The sequence below is a fragment of the Daucus carota genome, chromosome 9, assembly GCF_001625215.2.
Source record: "Daucus carota subsp. sativus chromosome 9, DH1 v3.0, whole genome shotgun sequence".
In the NCBI taxonomy this organism is placed as follows: Eukaryota; Viridiplantae; Streptophyta; class Magnoliopsida; order Apiales; family Apiaceae; genus Daucus; species Daucus carota.
The window spans coordinates 26,695,820-26,723,273 of NC_030389.2; the positions used below are offsets into that span (position 1 = coordinate 26,695,820).

At 35.3% G+C, this 27,454-nt stretch overlaps 2 protein-coding genes across 4 annotated transcripts; both read left to right on the top strand.

Annotated features, from left to right (window-relative positions):
• The first annotated feature begins 1,170 nt into the window (after window positions 1-1,170).
• LOC108200356 (uncharacterized) lies at window positions 1,171-6,297 on the top strand. The gene is made up of 7 exons (XM_017368479.2): window positions 1,171-1,299; window positions 2,278-2,344; window positions 2,426-2,487; window positions 2,597-2,686; window positions 2,795-2,934; window positions 5,470-5,524; window positions 5,887-6,297. The coding sequence occupies exons 2-7, from the start codon at window positions 2,278-2,280 to the stop codon at window positions 6,061-6,063; spliced, it is 591 nt and encodes a 196-aa protein (XP_017223968.1). The 5' UTR covers window positions 1,171-1,299; the 3' UTR covers window positions 6,064-6,297.
• Window positions 6,298-8,557: 2,260 nt separating this feature from the next.
• LOC108202831 (uncharacterized) lies at window positions 8,558-15,191 on the top strand. Of its 3 annotated transcripts, XM_017371389.2 has the most exons (13): window positions 8,558-9,128; window positions 9,453-9,616; window positions 9,914-9,991; window positions 11,242-11,321; window positions 11,698-11,782; window positions 12,295-12,714; window positions 13,129-13,236; window positions 13,682-13,749; window positions 13,944-14,031; window positions 14,123-14,194; window positions 14,373-14,426; window positions 14,664-14,756; window positions 14,905-15,191. In XM_017371389.2, exons 1-12 carry the CDS (start codon window positions 8,729-8,731, stop codon window positions 14,748-14,750), a joined length of 1,704 nt encoding a protein of 567 aa, XP_017226878.1. In that variant the 5' UTR covers window positions 8,558-8,728; the 3' UTR covers window positions 14,751-14,756; window positions 14,905-15,191. The 3 variants fall into 3 exon arrangements, 2 of the variants coding, with proteins under 2 accessions (XP_017226878.1, XP_017226879.1); XR_010287568.1 differs by lacking the exon at window positions 14,905-15,191 and having other exon boundaries at window positions 8,563-9,128; window positions 13,944-14,060; window positions 14,664-14,728; XM_017371390.2 differs by lacking the exon at window positions 14,123-14,194 and having other exon boundaries at window positions 8,563-9,128; window positions 13,944-14,060.
• The last annotated feature ends 12,263 nt before the right edge of the window (window positions 15,192-27,454 follow it).

A 27,454-nucleotide genomic window follows, 5' to 3' on the forward strand; every position in this document is an offset into this window, starting at 1 on the left:
TCACTAAAAAAGGTAACAAATTATCATTGATTTTTTGTATTTTTGTTGTACAGAAATACCCCAACATCATTAGATTTGATTGATTTTGTAAAGATATTATTTCAGAATATAATTATAGTAAGATTCTTAATCAACGACAAATGTAGGAGTTCTCTTGATAGTATGAGTTCTTCTGGGATATATATATCTTAAATTTGCGAATTTTTCTTGTTTTTTAAATATCAAAATTTTTATATAAAAATTCATGTGAAACATGTCTTTCTATATCATATCCTTTGATTAGATGAAAAATTTTCAGGAAAAATCTTTCCTTTTAATACTTTTAAAATTGTATGTTGATATAATTAATTAATATGAAATTTTACACTAAATTAAATAAATAAATAATTACTAACTTAGCAATAAATAAATAAATAAATGATTACTAGATATTAGGGGTGTCAAACGGATACGGATTTGCCCATATTCGTATCCGTATCCGCCTACTCAAAATCGGATCCGGGTCCGGATACGGATACACAAAATTTAGAACAAAAAGATCTGTATCTGTATCCGGCCGGATATTATCTGGATACGAATAATATCCGTATCCGCTTTTTCAAACATCACCAAAAATCAAATATACATTCTGAGATTAATTAAAAAAAATATTTTGAACCGTTCAACATCAAATGTATACCCAGTCAGAAATTAGTAACATAGTTTAATAGAATTTTTGGGCATTCAGGCCAAATATTTCGAACAATATATTAGTTTTAACAACTTAAAATCACAAAACAACACTATCTGCAACAATTTAAAAAAATAAAAGCTTGATGAATATAGTTCGATTTTCTCCATTTGCAAGATACTTAATGTTTCTTTTTTATTTTAAATATTAATTTTTTTTCAAAATTTATATGATAAAATAAAAAATATAAGTAAATAATAAATTTATATAAGTATTATTATATATATAATAATAATTTCAGATACGGATATTTTCGGATACGGATACGCCTATATCCGTATCCGTATCCGCAAACCCCGGATTCGAATACCGATAATATCCGTTTTATTCCGGATATGGATTATATCTGCTTTTTCCCGAATACGGTAACGGATTTTTCGGACGGATATCGGATCTTTCGGATTTTTTACTAGATATTTACAGCATACAGGCTACAGGCACACGCATTCGTACAGTTGCAGTGTAGTAAATTTGTAATACAAATTGAGTCGCCCCTTGTAAAATCAACAATAACAAACCCTAGCTTGTTTGTGTCGTCAAAATTTCATAAAATCTAGCTGAGGAATCAGGTAATCAACACCCTTGTCTTACAATTTTGTGCATTCGTAACATACTCAACATACTATGTATCTATATAATCTCATATGGGTTTTTGCTGTTGGACTTTTTGAATATATATTTATCTGTTTAAATTGATTCTATATGACAAAGGCAAAGAAAAATTATACTTTGATTTGATTCATCATATGTAGTATGAAAGATTGAGTAGCGATCAACTTTGAGTTGGGAAATTGGAGGTGTTTTGCGACTAATTGCAACTCTAATTTAGGTGTTAAACAACTGGGTGCTATCTTGTTGGTGTAGATTGTAGAGGGTCTTTAGGTATTCGAAAAAGTCTATACAGTTCTGTTGGATATTTGATGGCGATGTTTAACGGTTTGTTTGATTGTCAAGATCTTATCTTTTTGTTTTTTAGGTGTTTAGTACTAATTTGCCTCTGTCAAATAAAAGTTTAGCTTTAATGAACTAGAACAGTGAGGTGCATCCTTATGTGTATTCTATTCGGAGTTATTGGATTTTTTTTTCCCAGGACTAAAAGTTGATACGGGTTTTGAAAAGTCTTTATAAATCTGTTGGATAGGTGATGGGTTTTACAAAAGTTTTTTTGATATCTAAATAGGAATTTTAAATATCTTTGGCAATTTGTTGGTATTCAGTTAGAAATTTTTGGTTTATTTGTTGTATAAAAGAAGTAATTAACTTTCAAGAACTTTGGAGGATTCTGGAAAGGCTTTTTATACTTACAAAGCTAATTTAACTATGAATTTGATGGAGCAGGTTGAAATTTAGCTTAACTATTCCAACCATTGCACTGATATAATAAATAATCTGTCGAATCAGTAGAATCCAGGGATTATTAATATTCAATTAAAACCATTAAATATTCAATCAGACACACCTTAGTTCTGTCTAAATTTTGAACCAAACACATAAGACATTTAGATGTTCTTGCATTGTTGATGTCTTGCCTCTCTTTTGGTCTGCAGATGGCAACTAAACCATTAACAACCGAGGCAATTGCTATCACAGAGAAGAAAATGGACATGACATTAGGTGTGTATATGATATTTTGTCATCTTTCATAATATTTGTTGATGATGCTTAAGGGTTGTTTTTGTGCTATTGCTGATATAGATGATATTATCAAGATGTCCAAAACTAACACTAGCAAACCCAAGAAGCAGCAAAGAGTTCCAGTAAGTAATGTCTGCATTTTTGATTCCGTTTATTCAAATCTAATTTAACTTTTTGTGTCAGTGTTGATATAAATATTTTACTTTTTCTTATTTATTTGATTTTCTGCAGATCAAAAGTCAAAAAAATATGAATAGAGCCCCCTTAGATAAATCAGTAATGATGCAAAGTTACATGGACTCGAGATCTTCAATTAGACAGGTATCCTTTTAATACGTGACGACTTTTGCATCATTAATATAAAACGTTTCTTTCCTTTGATTTGCTACATGAGTTTGACATGGAATGGTTTTCTTTCCTATTTTACAGGCTACTCTTGCCAAGAGAAGATCAAATTTCCAGGGTAATCAATTTCCTTTAGCTTCTGAGCATGCTCGTAAGGCTTTTGTTGCACCTGTTCGAAATAAAACTTTCAATCAAAGCAGGGCTAGGAATATGACAGCTCCAAGGTAAGCTTCCTTCCTTCTTTATTGTTCTCCAAGCGAGTAGAAATTCCACATACTATTTGTTCAATATGACTAGATATGTTCAGTCAAATCAAAATTACTTAAATAGTGAGTTGCTTTGAACTTTCACAAAATTATGTTTAGGGACTTTGCTGCAGGTAAAGTTTGTATTGGGTTTGTTTATAGACTGCTTGATATTAACCTAGCATATTATGATGAGGCTCATCATTTAATATGGTTTGAATAGCTGTGTTTGATTGGTTTTGCCAAGTTGTAGTCTGTTATCATTGTGGCGTCTGAATTTTAGTTTCAGCAGTACCATGTCATTTTATCATATCTGTATCAACCGTATTATTTTTTATACTCATCAGAATATTTGGGTTGGCTGCTATTGAAATTACGAAGACTGCTTTAGAAAATAGGTTTGGGCTGCATTATTGACTGGATCTAGTTTTACTTGTGAAGAGCTGATTAAACTCCGAAGTTTGTCTTCGTGTCAGTGTAGCACCTTCTTCCTGAAGTTGTCCCAGCATAGTATTAGAAACGTAGTTACTTTGCTTTTAAAAAATGTGGAAGAGATTTCTAGGCGCATTCTCAAGTTTTTGCTATAATCATAATGTCAGTGCTTGTTTACCAGCTCTGAAATATGACGGCCTCATATAATATGTTTCTACTTGAAAAGATTTGTTGAAATTTAGATTTTCTATATATTGCATCGGTATTCGTGGGTGGTTCCTTCACTTAATCGTGACACTTCTGTACGGGGTCATTGACTTTTGTTGAGGATTTTGGATCCTATATGTGATGGCAATATGAGGGAATCGGGATGTGTGGCCGCTGGACTAAGCTTCTACTGTACCGGTAGTAGTAGTAGTTCAGGTCTTCTCCTTTAGTAAGCATGAACATTGATTTTGGATTAATCTGACATGACTCCAATTTCCTTAAGTGAGGCTTCTACAGAGTTCTGGTGTTGGGACATATTCTATAAAAAGTAAAGACCAAAGAATTTTGAGTGGTAGTCAATAATATTTATGCTACTATATGATTGTGATACTATTTTGGTTATGAATTCTGAGTCTATGCACTGATTTTTGCCAATGGTATAATTAGAGATTCTTGTGAATCAGTGAATATGAGATGTAAGGAAGATTAAGCCAAAGTTATGACAAATGTGTAGGCCTGGGCCTTCTGCAGTTGCGTTCCCATGAGTTCCGTATCAGGGTTGAAGTTGTTTTGTGAAGTACCTCACCTTTTTGGGAGATTTGGCGCAATATGTTTACTATTGTGAAATACACTATTTTTTGCAATTAAAAGCCAGTTCTCCCGGTTCTTGTTGTAGGCTGCCTTTTCTTTCTTTGACTTGTGTCATGTCCAACTTTAATAATAGAATCATTCTTTCTGGGGAAGGGGCGGTTGTTTAGAAGTGGAACATAGTTAATATGCGTCTTTTATTGTCTATCTTTTAGTTGTACTAGCTCAAAACCTGTGCGATGCACGGGCTAATATTAATAGTTTATTCTTTCACTATATCATAATTTTTATACAATTTTTTGTAGTTCTAATGTAAATAATAAATTACGCCAAATTTTGATCCAGATAATAGAATAGAATGGTATTAAAAGTTAGCTATAGTTTTAGTGTGTTTAATTTCTAATTAAAATTAAATTAAATTGGATAATATGTGATTGATGATATCTGAACCTTATATAATTGTTTATATCTCTAAAAATGATAATGTAAATATTTGATTGTATTAATATCATTGACTTCTCCATTGGAACTTGAGACCATTTATAGTATCTTTAATCATTAAATATGGAATACTCCCTCCGTTTTGAAATATAGGTCGTTTGACTTTTTTGCACGTATTTTTAAGTCTTTTGACCACATGCTTAAAATCATTGTTTTTGAAATTTTCTTTTCTTAAATAATAATATCAATCATATATTTTTATTTAAAAAAAGAAAATTTTAAAAATAATGATTTTCAACATGCGGTCAAAAGACTTAAAAACGTGTGCAAAAAAGTCAAACGACTCATATTTCAGAACAGAGGGAGTATTATTTAGTATAAGAACATATAATGGTTATGTATTTAGAGGGAAGATCCGAAGGCTATTATCAGGGATACCAAATTATTAGAGTAACCAAACTAAAAGTTATCCCCATGTTTGGTTATAATAGTATAATAGAGTTTTGAATTTAGATGGGTGATTAAATTTATATCGATTGTTTTGATCATTAGTATATTCGGTTTAACAAGTGTTCACTATACTTTGTAGTTCTAGTAAACTGCAAGTAAGAGTGACGTAGTAATTGACTGGTGCTTTTATCTGGTGGTTTTCTGAGATGTGTAGTAAATGGATTAGTGAATGCGTAGCTGGTTTGGAAATCATTTCACATAAGCTAATGTAGAAGTGTGGGTGTGGTAACAGCTTGCCGGTAGTGGTCCTGGTAGTTGGTAGTCGTACCGAAGCCAGCAGTTGCTGTTTAGTGCTTTTAGCAGTATTCTCCAATTTTATTTTATCTATGGTTGCAGGGTTGAAGCTTTACCAGTTCAGAAGCGGGCTGGATATGGAGGCCTTGTTGTGAAGGTACCATTTCTTGTTTTGAGCCATGAATATAAGTTTTCGTATTCCTTGCATGACAACTATCTGGTTTTCAGTGGTCTGGCTCATATTGTGCGCTTTCTTCTTTTGCATGCACTATGATTTTATTAACACAGTGTAAATTATATTAAACTCTTCAAGCAAGGAGGGATTGATATGGAAGCCTGTTGGTGACGGTGTCACTACTAAAACAATTTAAATTTTCAATTTGTATATTTGTATATTTGTGAAGTTGTGTTAATTGCTACTGTAATATAAATGCCGTTTTGTTAGATTAAACTAACTTTTATATAGTTGCTGATGTATATATAGATGGATAATCATAAGGAGTTAATTACTGTATGCAGCAATCACAGCAGCAGGTGAAGGTGTTGCCTAATCAAAGGCCTCGAACGCTGGACTCATTGTTTGCTAACATGAAAGAAGAGAGGATGAGGGTCATGTTTCAACAGACTAATGGCGGAAGAAGGAATGGAGGTGGCCAGCAGCGACAGATATACGGGAGAGGCCAGTATAGAAATTAAATAGAACTTGTCCTTCTATCGATCTGCCACTGATCTCAGTTGTGTTTAAGCTTTAAAGTTCAAAATGCTGAGGCACCAAAGTTGCCATAAACTGGAATTAATCGTCCTATTTCACCATGTATGAAGATATTTAAGTTTCTTTTGTATAGTTTCCTTGTATCGGTGAAATCGTACTGTATTCTTGCTATATTTGTTCAGTTTGCAGTTTATTTAATATATGCTCTCTTAAAAGTCTTTCCATTTAAGATCCACAACATTGGGGGTTGCTTGGTTGTTGATTTTGAAATATTTATTTTTATTTATATTTTTATTCTATTTGTTGCCAATTGAATGTCTCCAATAAGAACCAAGGAAAAAAACCAAGGCGAATGGTCTTTGATATGCAAGAGCCGGACAAGATTAGACTCTTTTTGGATCAGTTAAAAAACTAGATGGAGAGGAGGGTTAGAGCAAATATGGGTCCGATGATCAAAAATAAAATCAGGAGGGGTACTAATCTACTCCTGTACGTGTGACATAGAACACGTCGCTCTTGCTAACGTGTGAGCTATGACATACAAAGACTTATGAACAAACTCGACGTGTCGCTCTTGCTAACGTGTGAGCTACGACATTCGCAGATCTATGAACAAACTCGACGTGTGAGCTACGACATTCATAGACCTATGAAGAAAGTATTTACAATCAACACAATCGGAAATAATCATGTGAAAGTATGACTCTCCTTGGACTCTGAGTCTCTGGCAAGCATCAGCCAATTGCTTTGCATCAGTTTTGAATACACACTTCTTTATCTCCACACTTTTGCCCAAGACAGCGCCTCCAGCTTTTCTTGGCTGCCACAGAACTCCAATCCTTCGATTGCGAGCTCAAACAAAGGCACCCTGATCGTTCCTGATGACTGCTTCCACCCCTATGCAGTTAATCTCCTCAAACTTGGCCGCATCAACATCGACTTTAAACCATCCCTCAGCTGGCTTACTCCAATATTTGGGACTTGTGTCCAAAGCTGTTGTCCCATTACCCCCTCCTGTGGTGCCTTGTTCCAATCTGATCACATATTCATCGCTCCCTCTCTGTCGCCTAGCTAAAAACATTAATCTTGTCCCAAACCCATCAATTCCTACGACTCCAGATACTCCAACACAACAACGCTATCAACACTACTGATACACGGCGGAGAAAGCACCGGAACGGGATCTGGCGTTATCATTTGGCGCTAGAAGGAGGGCGAGGTTGTATTCTCCATCCTGTGGTCACGGTGCCACTGGACTCATCTTCATCAGCAAACTTCCAAAAAGGGAGTCATGATCACACCCGTAAGCTTCCCAAAAAACACTTAAATCTCTCAAAAAATATTCTCAGCCATGATTCTCTCTATTATCACTCATCTGTTATGTGCATGTTAGCAAACCCTGCATGATAAAACCCTAATCTTGTCTGTAGCACATTAAAACTCCTTTCATTGTGTTCCAGGTCCAGGTTCCTTCGGAAAATACTTAGGGCTTCTCTTTCATCTAGGCTGGAGATCTTGTTGATTGCTTCTTGGAAGCGCCTCATATAGTCCACGAGGGCTTCGTTGTCATATTGACGAATTGTCTCCAGGTGGCACATATAAAGTTCATGGGTTTTGTTAGCCCGGAACCTCCTGAGGAAAGCTTCTCTGAAATCTTTCCAGGATCCGATGCTTCGGGAGGAGATCCTCCTTTGAAAGTGGATGCGAAGAAGCGACACTTAGTCAGATCATTGTAGTAATAGATTAGGGCGAGCACTCAGCTAAAACATAAACACCAAGCTACCCAGCCACCATACACAACATCCAAGCACCATACACCACCCTCCATATTACTAGATAACTTATTTTCCGAAGCTTGTACTCATTCTCACGCCGGAGGCGCAAACCCCCCTCCGACGTTGTTTTGCAGTTACCCATCCAGTAGCTGCACCACGAGACACCTGTACACGGTGGAAGAAACACCGGAACGGGATCTGGCGTTATCACCTACTACGGAAATTCACTGAAGATCAAAAATGGACTTATATGACATATTGATCTAACTATATATATATATTTAGTGCATTATCAAAAAAAAAAAAAACACTATATATTTAGTGAATTATAATATAACAAAAGAAAGTTATTTAAAAGTATTTTTCCACACCTTCGATTCATTAAGAACTTGTTTGCATGGTCTTTTAAGTCTAGGATTTAAAATAATTTAAATTTGAAGTTGAAAAAACTTATATTTATGTAATAAGATCGAAACTCATTTAAAATAAAAAATGTGTTAGGTTAGATGTACTGCTTTGAATAATTTAATTTATTTTTTTTTGACTTTTTTAAATAAAAGTGAATAGCATAATTCAAAAAAATAATTTATTAATTTTATTTTTATAATAATATTTTTAATAACTTATAAATAATTTATAATATAAAATTATCATTTAAACCAAATATTTAGCCAAACCGGCTCCAAGTTTGTACATGTATGCACAGTTGCGTGATCGTATGTATCATCATCATCTTCATTCTTGTTTCCAGCCATTGGTTTCTAATCTCTCTCTGCGCTCTCTCTCTCTCTCTCTCTCTCTCTCTCTGGCAAGCTAACAACTGTTCTCACTCAAAAAAAACAAAACAAATCAAAACCCCTTTAATACAAAACAAATGATCACTCTCCTCACCTTCAGAGCCTTCCCCTCATGCATCTCCCACCCCTTTCCTTCTCCCAATAAATCACTCCCTCCTTATATTCCCCATTCATTTTTCATTTCATTTAATTATAAACATATCTTCAATTTTGGTATTTCTAATAAGCTTGCCAGAGCAACTCACAGCTCCTCCGCAGCAGAGTCTGCACTGGATCATGATGCTGAATTCATCACCCGTGTTTCGGCGTGCAAAGATTCTAATGAAGCACTTGAGCTGATTGCTGAAATGACTGAGAGAAGTAGCGGAGTTGTGTCTGTTGAAGATTGTTGTTCAATTATGTCTGCTGCTCTTGATTGCGGTAATGCTGAGCTGGCATTGTCTGTTTTCTCCGCCATGCGTTCTACTTTCGATCAGGGTACATTATAACTGTTTTAACTGTTTTTCGCGTCGTGTTGAATTAATAAAGACTATGGCTATATCTAAGTACCCTTTTGAGTGTAGACCTGACTTAAATTGCAAATGTGTTTAATTTATATAGCTTCTAAGGTTTTCAAGTTAGGTAGCATGTTAGATTCTGTGGAAATCTTTGATCAGCTGTTGGAGACGAAAAAATTTAATCTTTTGAAATTTGTGGTTGGAAATTATCAAGGTTCTCTTTGAAATTACTTAACGTATTTGGGCTTCGTATAGTGAATTTGTTTGAATGCTACTGAATTTGGGTTTATGATACAATGATCAGGTGTTGGAGATAAAGGTCTATCTGTTGAGAGATGGAGGTGGTCAAGGCCAGATGTAAAAATTTACACATTGTTGATATGTGGGCTTGCAGCTTCTCTTAGGGTTTCGGATGCTCTTAGGGTGATTGCAAATGTCTGTCGGGTGGGAGTGTCCCCCGGTGAGGAGGTATGTCGTGGTGGCTACTTCATCTTCTCTTGCTAGGTTTGTTTTGCAGTCAGCGCATTGCGAATGCTTTATTTTTGGTGGCCACACTACTTACCTTTTTAGTATTCTGATTAAAGCCTCTGAGCCAGCACTATACTATCAATATTTGTAAATTATTGGTGGCCTCCTAAACATTTTTCACTTATTTGCTCAATTATATTCTACTTTCACTCATCTCATTGCGGACAATTCTGTGTGCACATGTTTTCATTACTCGTTGTGTTAACTTCAACCGGCTCATCTTACTTTGTATTGCAGGTCCCTTTTGGCAAAATAGTTAGGTGTCCCAGTTGTATGCTTGCTGTTGCGGTTGCGCAGCCACAAGATGGTATTCAGGCATGCTACACACAAAAAGTTCTTTTTTAAAATATGTCCTTACCCTTGCCTTTGTCAAAAAATACATAATAAAGCATATAAAAACCTGAGAACCATGATGATAAGGGGTGATTCGTTCCTCATCGCTTTGTAATTAGAGCTAGGTTCAGTGTACTTTGTTCCTGCTGTCCTGTTTCTTTTTGTTCAGTTGCAATTTTTACTCATTTTGGTCAGGATCGAACAAGGAACTTGTTATACTTTCTTCATTGAAAGCATTTAATAAACCCTAACTTATCACATTCCATCAGATGCTAATATTGTTCTATAATTGTAGTTGAACAGGGAATAAATCCTGATTGATAATAGGAAAGTTATTATTATCTATGAAATTTATTGCAAAAATACTAGTTGCCCTTGTTACCCTTAATTTCGGTTGTCAGTTATAACCTCTATATAAATAGCATAAGAGATTTAAAGTGTTTGGTCATCACCCTGCAATGCTAAAAGTAAGGACTAAAATATAAAAGCAATATATACTACTACTACTACTACTACTACTACTACTACTACTACTACTACTACTACTACTATTTAATATAAATGAAGTTCAAATAATTTGACAATAGCATTCGATTATTTAATGTATTTAGAATAGAAAAATATATAATCGTTTATAAATTTAAAAAATATGAAAGATATAATCTTACATGATATTAAGTAGAGTTAAGGTTATTATTGGAGGAACAAAAATAAATATCAATTAAAAGAATAAAATAGTAAATAAAATATTAAAAAAACTATGCTAAATACAAGCTAGCATAGGATCACCAAACTTAGGTGAGACATTTTGTTAAAATTGGATTTGACTTCATAATTACAGTGATGCAATTATAACATTCTAAGTACTTAGGTAAGTCTTGTAAGCATTTTTCTCTAAGCAAGTAGGATTAATGCTCCTCACTATATCCTCAAGGGACCTCACCTGACTTAACTTGGATTAAATACAAAGTATTTTTAATGTGAACGCGGTGAGAACTTTTTTCAAATTTTTTAATATCAATCTTTCAGCACCAAATTTTCCTATGTTTTTCACATGTTTGTTTACCAGAAATGGAGGCATCCTGTTTGCTCTTGTTAGAAATTGTAGAAAATAACCAGTATTTGTTGACTAAAAAGAAATTCATATAATAGAGAGAGTAGAATCTCTTTAAAATTAAATTTTCTTGTATATGGCATTGGACACAATTTCTATGCATTTTTTCACCTTGCAGGCTGTTTCTTGCTCTAAATGCCGCTACCAATATGAGCTTGTTTCAGGGGACATAATCCGTATCGAGTCGGAAGAAATCAGGTAATTTTCTTTTTACCTAATTTTCAATATATATATATATATCAAAAAGAAATAATAATAATTTACATATATGTACAAGACCACTGTTCTATTAGTTTTTGTTCTCTTGTTTGCCCACAAAGAACCTTTACAGGACCTAAACTAACTGTTGAATAACTTGTTCACATATAATTTTATCACTTTAGTTTAGTAAATTAAACGTTTTCAGTAAGTCTTAAAGCTGGCAGAATTGCAGACAACCAAACCAAAAAAAACTTTTCTCGTAAATTAGTCCTATTTTAACGGTACTTCCTTCTTTTACTGTACATCAACTGTGCAAATTTTATAAGGTTTTATATACTTTCTTCTCCTAAGGATCTCCTCCTGCCCAATGCAGCATGAATGTCCCTGCTTGGAAAAGGGGACTGCAATTCCTGAATATAATAAAGGAAGGCATCCCTGCTGCTGTTCACTCTGTTGTGGTACACCTTGTAGTAATACCATGTCAAAAATTTAATTTCATAGTGTTACGAATTGTTTTATATATTGTATCAGGAAGCTTTTTGAGCTTCTTGCAGTATAAGTCTACCGACAACTTGTCACATCTATATCCATCTTCCTTCTCATACTACTTGATAATGTCAGTCTCAACTACTATAAACTTCCATAAAGCAAGTCCGGAAAATGAATCAGTTTTTATTTGTTTTAGAGACCTCCTGGATAGCCATTGTGTTTTCAATTTCTGCACATTCTATGTAGAGCTTTTTAATACATCCAGACAATATTATATGTTCAATTCTTTTCTCTAGGAAGCCCTGCATCTATATCCTTTTAACTGTCTTTTTAATGTTTCATTAGCTTTTGTTTTCACATGGTTGTGAAGATATTTTTCCTGTACGTTTTATATATATATTGACCTTGGACGCCCAGAAAAATGTATCGTCATCTACAAAGTACTGTTGCCTTCTGAGTGAGCATTCTTTCCACTCTGCAGGTGCAAACTCCATCTGGTATTGCCCGAACACACAGGTTTGCTACTGCAACTGTTGATCTTCCTGCACAGGAAGGAGAAAGAGTTAGTATTGCTGTAGCTGCTCCATCAAATTGTTATAGAGAGGTGGGTCCCCTAAAGCTTAGTGCAAAACCTCCCACCTTTTATGCGGGAGAACCTATGTGCCTGACTAACCACAGAGATGGTCGAGAATCTCCTTTATTAAGGGCCCCAAGAAAAGAGGGATCTATATCATTGATTAACCCATCTACCATTTTTCCACTTCTTGCTGTATTGAGCTTCGGAGATGCTGCATCTGGCATTATAGATCCCAGCTTGCCAAATTTAATTTCAGGTGCTGCAGTTTCAGCTCTTGCCATTGGAGCAACATTGAACAATCTAGTTCTCCCGGAATTAAGTCGTGTAAGTTCCTCTAGGAGTAGAATCACATTTGATTATGTTTCTCCATTATAGTAAAACTCTAGAACTTCCTTAACTGTGGCTTTTTTTCTTCTTTTCTTTTTGCTATGTTTTGACTCTAATGTAGAGAATCCAACAGAATTTCACACTTCCAACCCTTATTCGCATGTACGTTTTTTCACTTTTTTTTTACCAAAAGCTAAAGACAATTATATGCTGGACACCGGTTGTTATATTTCAAGCATGTTAAAAAAGTTACCCCGGATCAGCATGCCAAAATTATCATTTTGTACAGTTGGTTGGCTGGTCATGAAATTACTGGAAATTACTGGAAGCATGTCAAGAGCTAAGATATACATATATGTTTGGAAACTAAATTAATCGTTTGCTTCTTATTATTACATCTTTTGCTTCCAGATTCCACAGAGAACCGTGGATGTCATTGCTATAAGGCAGAAACTTCTAGCTCAGTATGATGTACTTCAGACTCGTATAAAGGATTTAAAAGAAGCTTCTGAAAATGAGGTATCCTTCATTGCCTAGAGATTTTCAAGGACATCATTCAATGGATATGCAGTTGTGAACATCTAGTAGACAACCAGTTAAGGTCCAAGTGACCCTATTTTCCAGAATAAAATCTCTCTTTTCTAGAGTAAGATCTCATCACAAGTATATTTTTTAAAGAAGGAGCATTCCAGTAGTTTCTTTCCATAATTTAGCGAAACAAAATTGGAGCTTGTAAGTTGATACTTCATTTAAGCAGTATTATTGTTGTAGGTTATATGCGACAAACTTATTTGTAGAACGAGTATATAAAATGACAAAATCATTCAACATGCTTATAAGAATCTTACAAAAGAGAATCAGGTGAATAAGATTCAGCTTCCTGGGGCATTCTGTTTTTACTATATTTATTTTACAGTTTGTATTACAAAGTTCATGGCTGTAAAGTGCTGGACTCAATGTATAGGTGTGGATGCTAGCTCGTATGTGCCAATTGGAAAACAAAATATTTGCTGTGGGAGAAACTTCTTATAGGTGAACTTACGAATATCTCCATTTAAATAATATTCTATTGTAAGAGAACACTCCTACTTTGTGAATAATAATCTGTATGAGTTTAGACCTTTGATAATAAGCATGACGTTCTTTTGCCAAGGTGATGTTCTGTTGCTTGAAACCGAGAAAAATATGTATTCTTCAATACATCTAAATGCTTTTTGTGATTCTAGTGCTCGGCAAGCCAGAGTCAAAAGGGTGCGTGAAGGCTTGAAAAGTTCTTTAAAGTCACGGATTGAACTCATTGAAAGCTATGCAAAAGTATGCATTCCAAAAAAAAAAATCTACAAGTAAGTTTTCCAGTTTATGTCTATCATTACATATCAGCTTATGATGATACTGAAAATTTCAGATATCTTCAATGATCGAAATTGAAGTAGAGATGGACACAGATGTTCTTGCTGCTGAAGCAGCTAGCAATGCGGTGCACATCTTTGACTTCACTATTGCCATTAAGTTGATTCGGATTCCATATTTTAACTCCTGATTATCTGCAATAGTACTTGCTGCGGAAATAAACATGAAATCCAAAGGTGGAGATAAGTGGCATGTTTTATGTATAATTCCAGTCACTTACTGCAATATACTGCTTATGTCTGCAGGAACGAATCGCTCAACAGATCGAGCAAATTATGGAGCTCGAAAATCTTGAAGAGGTATGTTTTCAGTAATTGCAAATATTTCTTTGTTAAAGCATACAAATTGGAAAACCATTCTTGTTATGAAAAAAGAAAATATTTTTATGTTAAACCATTCATAACTGACATTTTTGAAACTTTTTGTAAGTAGCACACAATTAGATTTCATCCCTTATATATGTATTGGTTAAAATATTTAGGTGGCATTGCCATGTGTGGTTTCCGTAGTTTTATCGTTTATTGAATTCGATGCAGAGATGGAAACAACAGGCTGAGGCAAATGACGAGGTGGAAAAACTCCTTAGCTCTCCAAACATACATGCAGAACGGATTACCAAATGATAGCTGGTACATACATAACCCTAAAACGACACTAAATTACTGCAACTTTTGATTTTTCTAAGCCACGTGTGCCCTGCCCTTTCACTAAAACATCAACGTTTTGGGAGAATTGGCGGTCATATTACATCTTTCAACAAATTTGTTTCCACTGCAGATGACTATTCTTTGAAAACTGTTCTTAAATGAGCACCAGAGTGTGACAACTGTTGGGAAAAAAATATACAGGCACAGGCACAAGTGTATAGAGAAGAACTCGGATTGGCCAGAGAAATGACATAGTTGTAAATTAGGTGCATGAATGTGTGTTACCTCAGGATTATAGCATTTCAGTAAGAAACATTAGAATCTTACTTGAATCTTGTTATAAACTTTAACGAAACGTGTATATATACTAACTAGAACAAGAGATAATAATTTGATAGTATTTCTTCTTTTTATCTATCTTATGAAGGAGTCACCTAGTCTGCTATTTATAGGCCAGAGTTTTGCCGCTTATGAGTGTGAATGAATTGATATTACGAAGAATGGTGTGTGTATTGGGATTTACATGAGCAGCCTACTACAGCTCATTTTTACATTCATGATTATAAATGATTAGACTTTTCCTTCCTGCATGTGTTAGAACTACAAACGGGTAAGTTGGCTTGACAGTTTGTACTACTCCATCTTCATGTACAGTTGGACAATCATATTATATAACAATCTCCCTCGATTGTCCGGTGTAAGTTATTACAAAGGTTGAATGCTATTCTCCCCTGAATAAAATGTTTCACTTTCGACATCTTTGTGTAGTAAGCCTTTTAATCTTCACATAACTATATTATGTCGCAGCTTCTCAAATGTTGATGTCAGTAGTGACTTCGTAAGTATATCGCATGTGCAAGTGCATCAATATCACCATTTTCTTAAAGTTCAGTGTAGAAGGATCTTGGCAATATGTTCTTTGTTCAATCTCCTTTAATATATTCTTTTTTCAGTTGTTTAATGCAAGTTGAATCATATTCAAATAATAATGTAGGGCTGTTTGAGATTCCTAATAATCGCATAATTCTCGAATATATTGGATAATATATCGTGATTAGATACATTTCTATTTGCTTCATGAATTGTCAATAGCGATGTTCGCTTGAAAAATCGATTTTCAGACAAATGAATCAAAATTGCGATAAATCATGTCAAAGTCAGTAAAAAACGAGAAATATGTACGATGTACTGTAATAAGACATGGTCCGAAAGAAGAGAATGAAATCCATAACGAATCTGCAATTTAGAAGCATAAATACGGAAGGGAGAAGAAGTGACGGTGATCCCAAAATACCAACTCATGAGTTGTTAACGTCTTTTTTTTTTTAATAATCAAAATAGCCTTACTGATAGTCTACAAGCCTGTTTGCTGAACTTATAACGTGGGTAATTTTGTCTCATTAATAAATTATGAGTTTTTTTTTTGACATGAGACTTTCGCGTCAGTGAATTGTACCGAAATACAATACCGAAAAGACCGGAGAATTTTCTTCATACATGAAAAACTTTCATCTAATCAAAGGACATGTTGTCTCACCCAAATGTAGATTCTTCGTTCCTCTCTCTCTCTCTCTCTCTCTCCAGTTCTCTCGCAGATTGTATCACAAATACAATATATTACACTGTTTTAAAGATTTGTACGTAGGGGTTATCTCCTGCTTTCTCCTACAGGCCTATGTTTGTTTACGTATAATAAGCCCCTGGTGGTTTGTTTGATTTCATGAAGAAAGAGGAGAATGATGAAACTAAAGTGATGGCCACGAGGAACTATCTCCCGCGGATGATCTCTCTAAATGTAGGACTCTCTCTGTCTCATTTGTGCATCTCTCCCTAAAAATATATATTTCTATGTTTATATAAAAACTTTTAGTATAACATGATTTGATCTCTTTTGCTCTCTTATTCACACTTTCAATTCTCATCCATCCGATTTATGTTTTCTACCGAATCAAATATCGGATATCGATCTTCTCACCGACATCTGCAAGGACCGATCATATTGGAAAACGACTCATTTTGTGTGAATATACTCCACTGTACATTTTCTAATTCTCAATCTTACTTGTTTACGTGACCCGTTTAGATAGATGCATCAAATCTTACTGTTATTATTCATAAAATAGATCCTTTGTATTTTGATATTTGCTTGCGTAAGATTGAATTCTATGCAACCACGACCAAATAGGTTTTTGATTTAGTGTTAACATGTTGTTTTTTACAAGATTTTACATATCGGGTAGACGGTGGTGGTTTAACGGTGGTTCGCGGTGGTGGCTTGTGGTTGTAATATTTTTGACCAAAATTTTGACATAATTTATTATTTCAGTTTTGTAGAATTGTATTTAATTTTCAGTTTTAATTGTCTGCATTTAATTTTAATTATTATTATTGATATAAAAGGTAATTGTATCATGTAATATTTCCTTAAATAGTGATTGACTCTTTTTCAGTTTTTTAACTTTTTTTAGTAATTGTTATAATAACCTTTTTAATAATTGTTATATTAAATTTATTGATTGATGTTATACTTAGACTCTAGGGACTTCATATAAAAACTTTAATTTCCTTAATTAGAATTTCCTTCATCTCATTTAAGTTGATTTTTTTGTATAAATGAAAATTATTTGAATTTTTTTGAAAATGTCTTACTTCACCTTAAAATCAGTTAGTGTGTTAATTGTGCCTCTATTGATGGGTAATTATGTACCATTTATGAGTGGCCATGATTGATGGCATATTTTTGGCATGTAAGAGGCAATTATGTCCCACTTTGTTGGCTGCAATTCTGTGCTAATTTATTGGCTTGTTAAGAGCATCTCCAACCATGGAGTACCCTTAGCTAAAATGTGAGTTGGCATACCATAATTAAAAATTATAGCCAACATCGTCAAAAAAGTATACTCCAACCACGCCCACCTGTTGTCTATAATTTTAGCCAACCTCCTATGGATGGCTAAATTTGTCGAACCTCTACAGGTCTGTAAGAAAATCTGTAGGAAGATTGCACATCATTTATTACCATATTGAACTGATATATTCTATTTTAACAATTTGAAATATTAATAACATACTATTTTTAAATTATAGCCAACCAAGATAGCCAATACCATTGAAGCAAAATGTGTTACAGGTTCAGCAAATTTTACATAAAGTCTTACAGGTCCAATTTAGCCAACGATTATAGCCAACGCCGTTGGAGATGCTCTAATAATTGTTATGTTATATCTTCGGTATATTTTCTTATTTATTAGTGTCTCACCAAAGATCCACCTTTGGTTGAAACTTTATTTAATTTTCTTTTCACTACTTGAATGATACACACATGATGTTAATGATTATTAATTATTGGACATATTATCCTTTATTTTTTAATAATATATATAATCAGTTATATATGGACTTATATTCTCCTTTTTTTTTCCTTTGTTTATATTTTCAGGACGTGTGGAAGAAGACAGGTTTTTCTTTTCAAACATTAAAGTTTTATTATCTAAATTTCCCCGATCATCTTGCATGTCCGATGGTTAGATGATAAACTTTCTTGAATGAAAGAATTATTACGGTGAATTGCCGCTTCATATTCGTTGAGATTCATTCTCATTATCAAAAAAAAAAAAGGACATGTTGAAAAGGCCCACAAAAATTAGATAAAAATATTGATGTCCGAAAAAAACACTCGAAAGAAAAGCAAAATCCGCGGAACTAAGAGGAAAGGAAAACTTTCATTCAAAAAGGTCTACCGACTAACCAAAAGTCATGCAGAGATGGCCCCATAAATTTAGCTAATAAAACTTCAATGACTGAAAAGAAAACCCCGATAAAAACAAAAATCCACGGAAAGGAAAAAAATAAAGAGGGAGAAAAAAGGAAGAAAAAAAGAAGAATCAAGCATGAAAGATTATGCCAAGCACCGAAACAAAGTCATCTAAAATGACACCATCGTTAATGAACGACAAACATAATCGCAATATACGATTAGAAAGCCATCAACTATGGCACTCCCTTAAGGGCACGATAATTAAAACTAAATATGCAACAAGCCATATAAACTAGTTATAAACGAATCATATATAAGACAAATATATTAAAAAACACTAAAATAAAAGATTTTGAACTTATACCATTATAGTGGCGTGAATTCACACGATCCTTATCTTATCGAATATAAATATAAGTGATCATCGGTTATGGTTAACATTGAATCAAAGTCACTTAACTCGTCATTGATTATCTCAATTGATTTATTATCAAATCAAAAACTTGAAAAGCGAGTAGATTTAAAATTTTGGAACGGATCCGGTGGGGAGTATTATTGAGAAAACGAGAGCAAATCAAGAAACGTAAACTGATTCGGAGCTTTTTATTGGTGAAAATTGATGAAATCTCCGACGGCGGCTTGAAAAAAGAAGAATGAGAGGAGGCTAGGGTTTTTTTTGAGAACAGAGAAGTTTTTTAGTTTGTTTTTGTTTTGGAGTTTAAATTATGAGTTATTAAAATAAGAAAATGTTAGGGACCTCATAAAATTATCCCAATTTTTTTTTTCAAATGATGTGTCGAACTCTAATTGGCCGCATTCACTCCAATAATGATGAGACCCTCTTGTATATGATACTCTCAAGGTTTTGATGATGACACTAACAGCAAGCTAATAACATGAAACTGATATGTGTTAGCATGCTATCAAAGGTTGTCTATGCGGACTAACAGTATTTCAGGATGTTAGCATGATTATAGCTGTCAGCAAGCTTACAGGGATATTTACAAGCTATCAGCAGGCTAACAGCGTGAACAGAGAAACAATCGGATAAAGATCAAAGTCTATTTTCAAGGAGATTTAATAGGAAACGACTTTGTAAGGATTCTAATATTTATATATATCTGATATAAATATTAGAGCTCAGTTTTATAAAGAGTTTTCATTCAAAAACGTTTTCCTAACTAATAGGAGATTTTATTTCAAATCGATCTTATCTTTAACAAACTCCTATTTTGTTTCAAACGGGTTTTAGTTTAAATGTCTTTACTGAGATGATTTCAAACGTGATTTATCTTTTACTCAGTAAACATATATCATTCAAACGTTCATCATACAATTCAAATTTAAACGTGAGGTTGTTACCAAGATCGTTGGAAATTTGTTGGATTATGACCGTTGGTATGATGTATATAAACTTGAGTGTGGTTTCGGTTTTGACAACAAGGAGAACACACCAAGCTTTCTGAAATACAACTCTTTACATTGCTAAATCTTTTGTTGAGCTCTAGTACATATATTTGCATATATATCTATATTGAGAGTTCATAGTTTCGGTTGTATTACACTCATTCATTGTATTGTTCAAGGTGTAATGTTTTGTTGCTGTGTATCGAGCTTGTGAAACAAGGGAACAAGGGGACTAGTTAGCTTGGAGAATATACTTGGGAAGTATAGGTCTTGGTAGGCTTTTGGTTCGTGGTTCAGGGGTTTCAGCAGGCTGATAACAGGAACAAGGGAGAAAGGGAGTTATATTATTGAATCTTGTAATCGTTGATATTATTGATTAATAATATAATCTCTTACCAGTTGGTAGGGGACCAGGACGTAGACCATTAGGGTTAGGGGTCGAACCTGGCTAAAATTCTTGGTGTTGCTAGCATACTGCTTTACATTATCTGCATTGCATTTATCTTATTAGCAGGCTAACTGTTTACTCTGAAAATTAACAGCAGGCTGTCATTGACAGATTAATTATTCGGTAACATTAAAAATCGGGTATATTAGCCATAACACCTATTCACCCCCCCTCTAGGTGTGTAATTTCAATTGGTATCAGAGCTGTGTTTGTACTAATACTTCTGTAACAGGAATAGTATCGATCGATATGGCTGATAACTTTCAGGGAAAGTCCGATTTTAGAGCTCCTCTACTCACGGGTTCTGACAACTACAATTGGTGGAAAGGCCAAATGGAGGCTCATCTATCCAGAGATCCCCTAATGCAAAGAGTTGTGCAAAGAGGTCCTTATGAATATCTTGATGGCAATGGCAAAGTCAAGGACGTTGATGTTCTCACAGCGGACGAGCTATCAAAGGTTGCTGCCAATGGAAAAGCAAGGAGTACATTAATCAATGGGCTGAATCAAGCTGAATATGACAAGGTCTCTTCTCTCAAATCTGCAAAAGAAATTTGGTATGCATTGGAGACATATCACGAAGGCTCAAAGGCATTAAAGAAAGTCAAGCTCGGGAAGCTTATGAAAGAATTTGGAAGCTTTGCTATCAAGAAGGGAGAATCCATTCGAGAAAGCCAAGCTAGATTCCAAGTCACTCTCAACAGTCTTGAAAGACTCGGCAAAAAGATTCCTCAATCGGAAATCAATATGAATATTCTAAATGCTGTTCCATTCGAATATGGTGCCAAGGTCACAGCATTGGAGTCAGCTCTCAACATTGATACTATGGATCACCTGGCTATTTTTGCTGAGTTGGAACAATTTGAAGCTAAAATTGAAGCTAACAGCTCAGAAAGCAGCAAGCTGCCAACAGAGAAAATGAAGAATCTTGCACTCCACTCTACTGCCAGCAGGCTGGAATCAGATGAGGAAACAGAATCAGATGAGGATCTAGCTCTTATGTCCAGAAAAATCAAAAGAATGATCGAAAAGAAGAATAAGATGAAAAGAGATAAGGGCAAAGCTTTTGGTGCAAAGAAAGATCCAAAAGATGATGCATGTTTCGAATGTGGCAAGAAAGGACATTTCAAAAGGGATTGCTACAAGCTGAAAAACAAGTCTAAGCCGTCTAAACAGCAAGCTGATTACAAGAACAAGAAGAAATCAAAGGCACTTCTCACATGGAGTGATGATGAAGATGAATCAGCTTCTGATGTTTCAAGTGATGAGATGGTTAACTTGGCTCTTGTTGGTCTCGATGGCTCAATAGAGACAACCGATTCGGATTCAGAGACAAATAGTGAGGTACATTCTATTAATTCTGAATTACATTCTATTGATACAACATCTTGTGAACTAACCATGCAGGATAAGAGTTGTCTATCAATTATGGAACTCATTGATCTAAAGAATGAGAACTATGAGCTCGAGAAAGAAAATGTTCATTTGAAGAAAGTCATAGGTGATTTCTTGAATGAAAAGAGTGCCAAAGCTAGTAGTGGAATCATTGCTACTCTCAAGGAACAGATCTCACAACTTGAAGGGAACAACATGCAAATCCAAAGAAGGAATGATACACTTATGAAGGAACTCAGCTCGCTGAGAGCAGATCTTAAAGCTAAGGATGCAAGCTTGGAGGCATTCGAGTTAAGCAAATCCCAAAGCTTAGCCGAAATCTCTATTCAAGCTGAAAAGATCAAGTCATTGGAGCAAGAAGTCAAAGATCTTCAGAAAGCCATGGGAAAGTTTGTTCAAGGAGAAGAAAGTCTCAAATCTATAATGAAACAAGCTAAAGGTTCTCATGACAAAGGAGGCATTGGTGCAGCTTCTACATCCACATCATCAATGAGATATGAAGGGAAGAATGGCATTCCATACAATTATGCCATGCCTTGGGTGACTTGTCACAAGTGTGGAAAGAAGGGCCATCTTGCTAACAATTGTCCAATGAAGAATACTCAATCAGCAAGCTGGAGAGGGAAGTCAGCTCACAGACAGTATGCTGACAACACAAACAGACAGAAGACAGCTCCTAGACAGTATGCTGATAAGACTGGCAGAACATGGAAGAAGAGTTCTAAAGTGGTCCAAATGTGGATCAAGAAATCTGAACTAAATGTTCTATATGTTTTATCATCTAACACTGCTGGACCCAACAAAATTTGGGTACCAAAACGTTGAGTTGTTTGTGTTTGTTTTGTAGGTTTGTCTCGTGTCTAAAGTAAAGCCAAATCAATGGATATTGGATAGTGGATGCACTAGGCACATGAGTGGAGACAAATCTCAGTTTCTAAGCTTGAAGATGAAGAAGGGTGGTCGTGTCACAATCGGTGATAGCAAAACTCTTCCTATTCTTGGCAAAGGAACTATAGGTAATAGTATCATTTCTATCAACAAGGTACAATATGTTAAAGGTCTTACTTATAACTTGCTTAGTATAAGTCAGTTATTTGATGATGGTCATATTGTTAACTTTGGTAAGGATGAATGTACTATACTTGTTGGTGCTAACAAAACTCCTCTAGTTGCAAAACGAGAAGGAAATATATATGTTTTGAACTTTGAAGAACAGGAGGCAGGTGTTTGTTTAGCATCTGTGGATAATAATCCAGAAATTTGGCATAGAAGGCTTGGACATGCTCATATGGATCATCTCAGCAAGCTGTCAGCAAAGAAGCTTGTTCGAGGACTACCAAAGCTTAAGTATGTCAAGATGGAGACATGTTCTGCTTGTCAATTAGGAAAGCAAACAAGGACTCCACATAAGGCAAAGAAAATGGTATCTACTTCTAAACCTTTAGAGCTTCTACACTTGGATCTCTTTGGTCCCGAAGCTTATAAGAGTATTGGAGGTAAACAATATGCCTTTGTTATTGTTGATGATTATTCTAGATTCACTTGGGTATTATTCTTGCGTACTAAAGATTGTGCTTTTAGTGAATTTGAGAAACTAATCAAGTTGCTTGAGAACAAGCTAGATACAAGACTTGTAGGTATTCGAAGTGATCATGGTGGGGAATTCCAAAAAGACTTCCTTACTTATTGTGAAGAAAGAGGAATCTCACATGAGTTCTCAGCACCTCGTACACCTCAGCAAAATGGAGTTGTAGAGCGTAAGAACAGGTCCTTACAAGAAACAGCTAGGACATTGCTGCAGGAGAGCAGGCTGCCAAGAAGCTTTTGGGCAGAAGCTGTCAACACAGCATGCTATGTTCTTAACAGAGTGCTTATCAGGCCAATTCTCAACAAGACTCCTTATGAATTGCTAAGGAAAAAGAAGCCTAACATTAGCTACTTCAAAGTCTTCGGATCTAAGTGCTTCGTACTCAAAACCATTGATAGGGATGGTAAATTCGACTCTAAATCTTATGAAGCTATATTCTTGGGTTATTCTTTAACAAGTCGTGCTTATAGAGTGTATAATCTTGCTAAACATACTGTTGAAGAGTCTATTGATGTTTCATTTCAAGAGTCTACTGATGATCTTGCAAGGGATGAGGAATAATGTGCAGGTACAGGTACTGGCAGCAAGCTGACAGTGAAGGAAACTGGAAATCAGCAAGCTGACAAGTCAACTGCCACAACTTCAGAAAGCAATAAAGCTAATGAATCCACTCCATCTCTTGAGGAAACCTTGGATAAGATGTCAAAGCTTACATTGGATGAATCCAGAGGTCAAATTTCATCAGCAAACCAAAATGTTGTTGATCAGACTCCTCCTAGGCAGACTACAAGAAATGAAGAGGTCATAGCTCAACATAATCTACCAAAATCAACTAGAACAGTGAAGAATCATCCACCTCAGTTGATCATTGGAGATAAATCAGCTGGAATCAAGACAAGGAAAGCTCAAGCCAACATTTGCGCTTATGCTGCCTTCATAGCTCAAGAGGAACCAAAGAATGTTCAAGAAGCTTTACAAGATGAAAATTGGATCATGGCAATGCAAGAAGAACTCAATCAATTTGAAAGATGTGATGTTTGGGAACTTGTTGATCCACCAGAGGATGCTTCAATTGTTGGAACCAAATGGGTTTTCAAGAATAAAGTTGATGAATTTGGTACTATCACTCAGAACAAAGCTAGACTTGTTGCACAAGGATACAATCAACAAGAAGGGATTGATTTTGATCAAACATATGCTCCGGTTGCAAGATTGGAATCTATTAGGATGCTCTTGTCATTTGCATGCTACAAGAAGTTCAAGCTACATCAAATGGACGTCAAAAGTGCATTCTTAAATGGATATCTAAAGGAAGAAGTCTATGTCAAGCAACCACCAGGATTCGAGGATGAAAAGTATCCCAACCGTGTCTACAAGCTCAAGAAGGCACTATATGGGTTAAGGCAAGCACCTCGATCATGGTATGAAAGGTTAAGTGAGTTTTTGATCAAAAATGGTTTCATTAGAGGTAAAATTGATCCTACTTTGTTTACCATTATTAAAGGTCAAGATATATTAGTTGTTCAAATATATGTAGATGATATTATATTTGGATCTACTAATGATTCTTTGTGTAAGTGGTTTTCAAAGTGCATGCATAGTGAGTTTGACATGAGCATGATGGGAGAGCTCAATTATTTCTTGGGGCTCCAAATTAAGCAAACTCCAGAAGGAATTTATGTGCATCAATCCAAGTATATCAAGAATTTACTCAAAAGATTTGGATATGAGAATATCAAGGCGAAATCAACACCGATGAGCGTTGTCAGCAAGCTGACAGCAGATGAAAATGGTAAAGATGTTGATATTCGAATGTATAGAGGTATGATTGGTAGTTTACTTTATCTTACAGCCTCTAGACCTGATATTATGTATAGTGTTTGTGTTTGTGCTAGATTTCAAGCAAAACCAAAGGATTCTCACTTACAAGCTGTTAAAAGAATATTTAAATATTTAAGTGGAACCATTACTTTGGGCTTATTCTATCCTATCACAAATGCTTTTGATCTTGTTGGGTATAGTGATGCAGATTATGCAGGTAGTCAAACTGATAGAAAAAGTACAAGTGGTGTTTGTGCATTTTTGGGTCAAAGCTTAGTTTCTTGGTTAAGCAAGAAGCAAACTTCAGTTGCTCTATCTACGGCTGAGGGGGAGTATCTAGCAGCTGGTAGCTGTTGCTCTCAAATGCTATGGATGAGACAACAATTGAAGGACTTTGGAATCAAATGCAAGCAAACTCCTATCTTTTGTGACAACACAAGTACAATCAACATTTCAGAAAATCCAGTCAATCATTCAAGGACAAAGCACATTGATGTTCGACATCATTTTCTGAGAGATAATGTTGCAAAGGGTGCTGTCAAGCTTATTTTTGTGGCTACAGCAGATCAGCTAGCTGACATCTTCACAAAACCTCTTCCTGAAGAACGTTATGTCGTGCTAAGAAGGGAATTGGGCATGTGTGATGTGCAGTCAGCAGGCTCTTAAGCATGATCCGGGTACTATCAGCTTACTCCTAGTATCTTATATACTTCTTATTTATTTTGCATGCCGGTCAGTTTAAGTGTTAATTTGAAATCTGTGCTCTTAAATGATATTGCCGTTGTGTGTCTAGAAAGTTGAAATTTTATGTTGAATTTTGATACGTGATTATGTGCTTATCTGTGTAATTTATGATAAGTTTAAAATTCAAATCTGTTACACTGGATATATATATAGATGTGATAAGTGATAAGTGGTTAATTGGTTTAAATCTTTCGGGAGCTAATAGATTAACATGAATTGTTTTAGGAATATCACTTCGTTTAATTTTATTCCTAAAAATAATCCCCTGATAATTGTTAAAAGAGTGTTAAAATCTATCCTTTCTCCACGCCTCTTCAACTACTTATACAACCCTCCCCGAGACGTTAGGGTTTTATCTCTCTTCGCTCGAAAGGTTCTCGTTTTCACAATAGCATCAATCGGACTGCGACTAGCGATGAGGAAGAAGACTAGAGCAAATGTGAAGGCACACACTCCTCAGCCATCCTCTGTCTCTCAAAAGCGCAAGCTGGTTGATGAGGAAGATGAAGAGTTCGTGACTGTTGAGAGCGGTGATGAGATTTCTGGGGTAAATCGAGATGAGATTGGAATCGAGTCTACTCAGAAGAAACCCAAGTCTGAGATGTTAGCTGTTCGAGGACTCGCCGGCCGAAAGGTTATCTTGGGTAAGCCCCTTTCTGGAAAAGCCTTTTATAATTGTGGGATTGTTAAGTTGTTTGAGGATCTAGGGTTTCAATCTTTTCTGGTTGATTTGCCTAAGTTGTGTTACCCTGCTTTAGTGCGCGAATTCTATGCAAATCTTCAATCTACTGGGTCTGATCAATATGTGTCATATGTGTCTGATGTCAAGATATGTTTATCTTCCATGTTTTTGGGTGCTATTTTGCGGGTTCCACCATCCACTGTGTCTATTCACACCAAACGTGGTCCGAAAAATATTGAGGGTTTTTCTCATCAGGATCAGTTGAAGATAATCACTGGTCTTGAAAGTGTTTCTGAGGGTGTTTTTCCATCTACTACACAGTTAGTACCACTAGCACAAGCCCTGTTCAAGCTGTCAATCGAGAATGTGAGTCCTAGGTTAGGTACTAGGTCCAATTTGTCGTCACAGGATATTGTTGTTGTTTCCATGATTCTGGCTGGGAGAAAGTTTGATTTGCCAGACTTGATTCTGAAAAATATGATTGATTCTGTGGAAGGGAAGTCTTCTGGTGGCTTACCTTATGGTTTATTGTTGACAAGAGTTTTTGAATGGTTTGGGGTTTCGTTTGCTGATGAGGAGAGCGTGACGGCCAAAGAATTTCTTGATGTCAAATTCTTGGCTCAGTCAAATCTAAAGTTGGATAAAGATGGTTTGTTGGTTGTTGAAGTACCTTCACCCCCACCCCCTGCTCAATCTGTGAATGTTGTGGATTTGGGAATCTCTGCACAGGAGATTCATGATTACATGAATGAACTTCGGTCAAATCACAAGGAAGTGATGGATGGGCAGAAACAGCTGTCTGAGCAGATGGCTGAGTTGGGTTCCCAGGTTGGTTTTT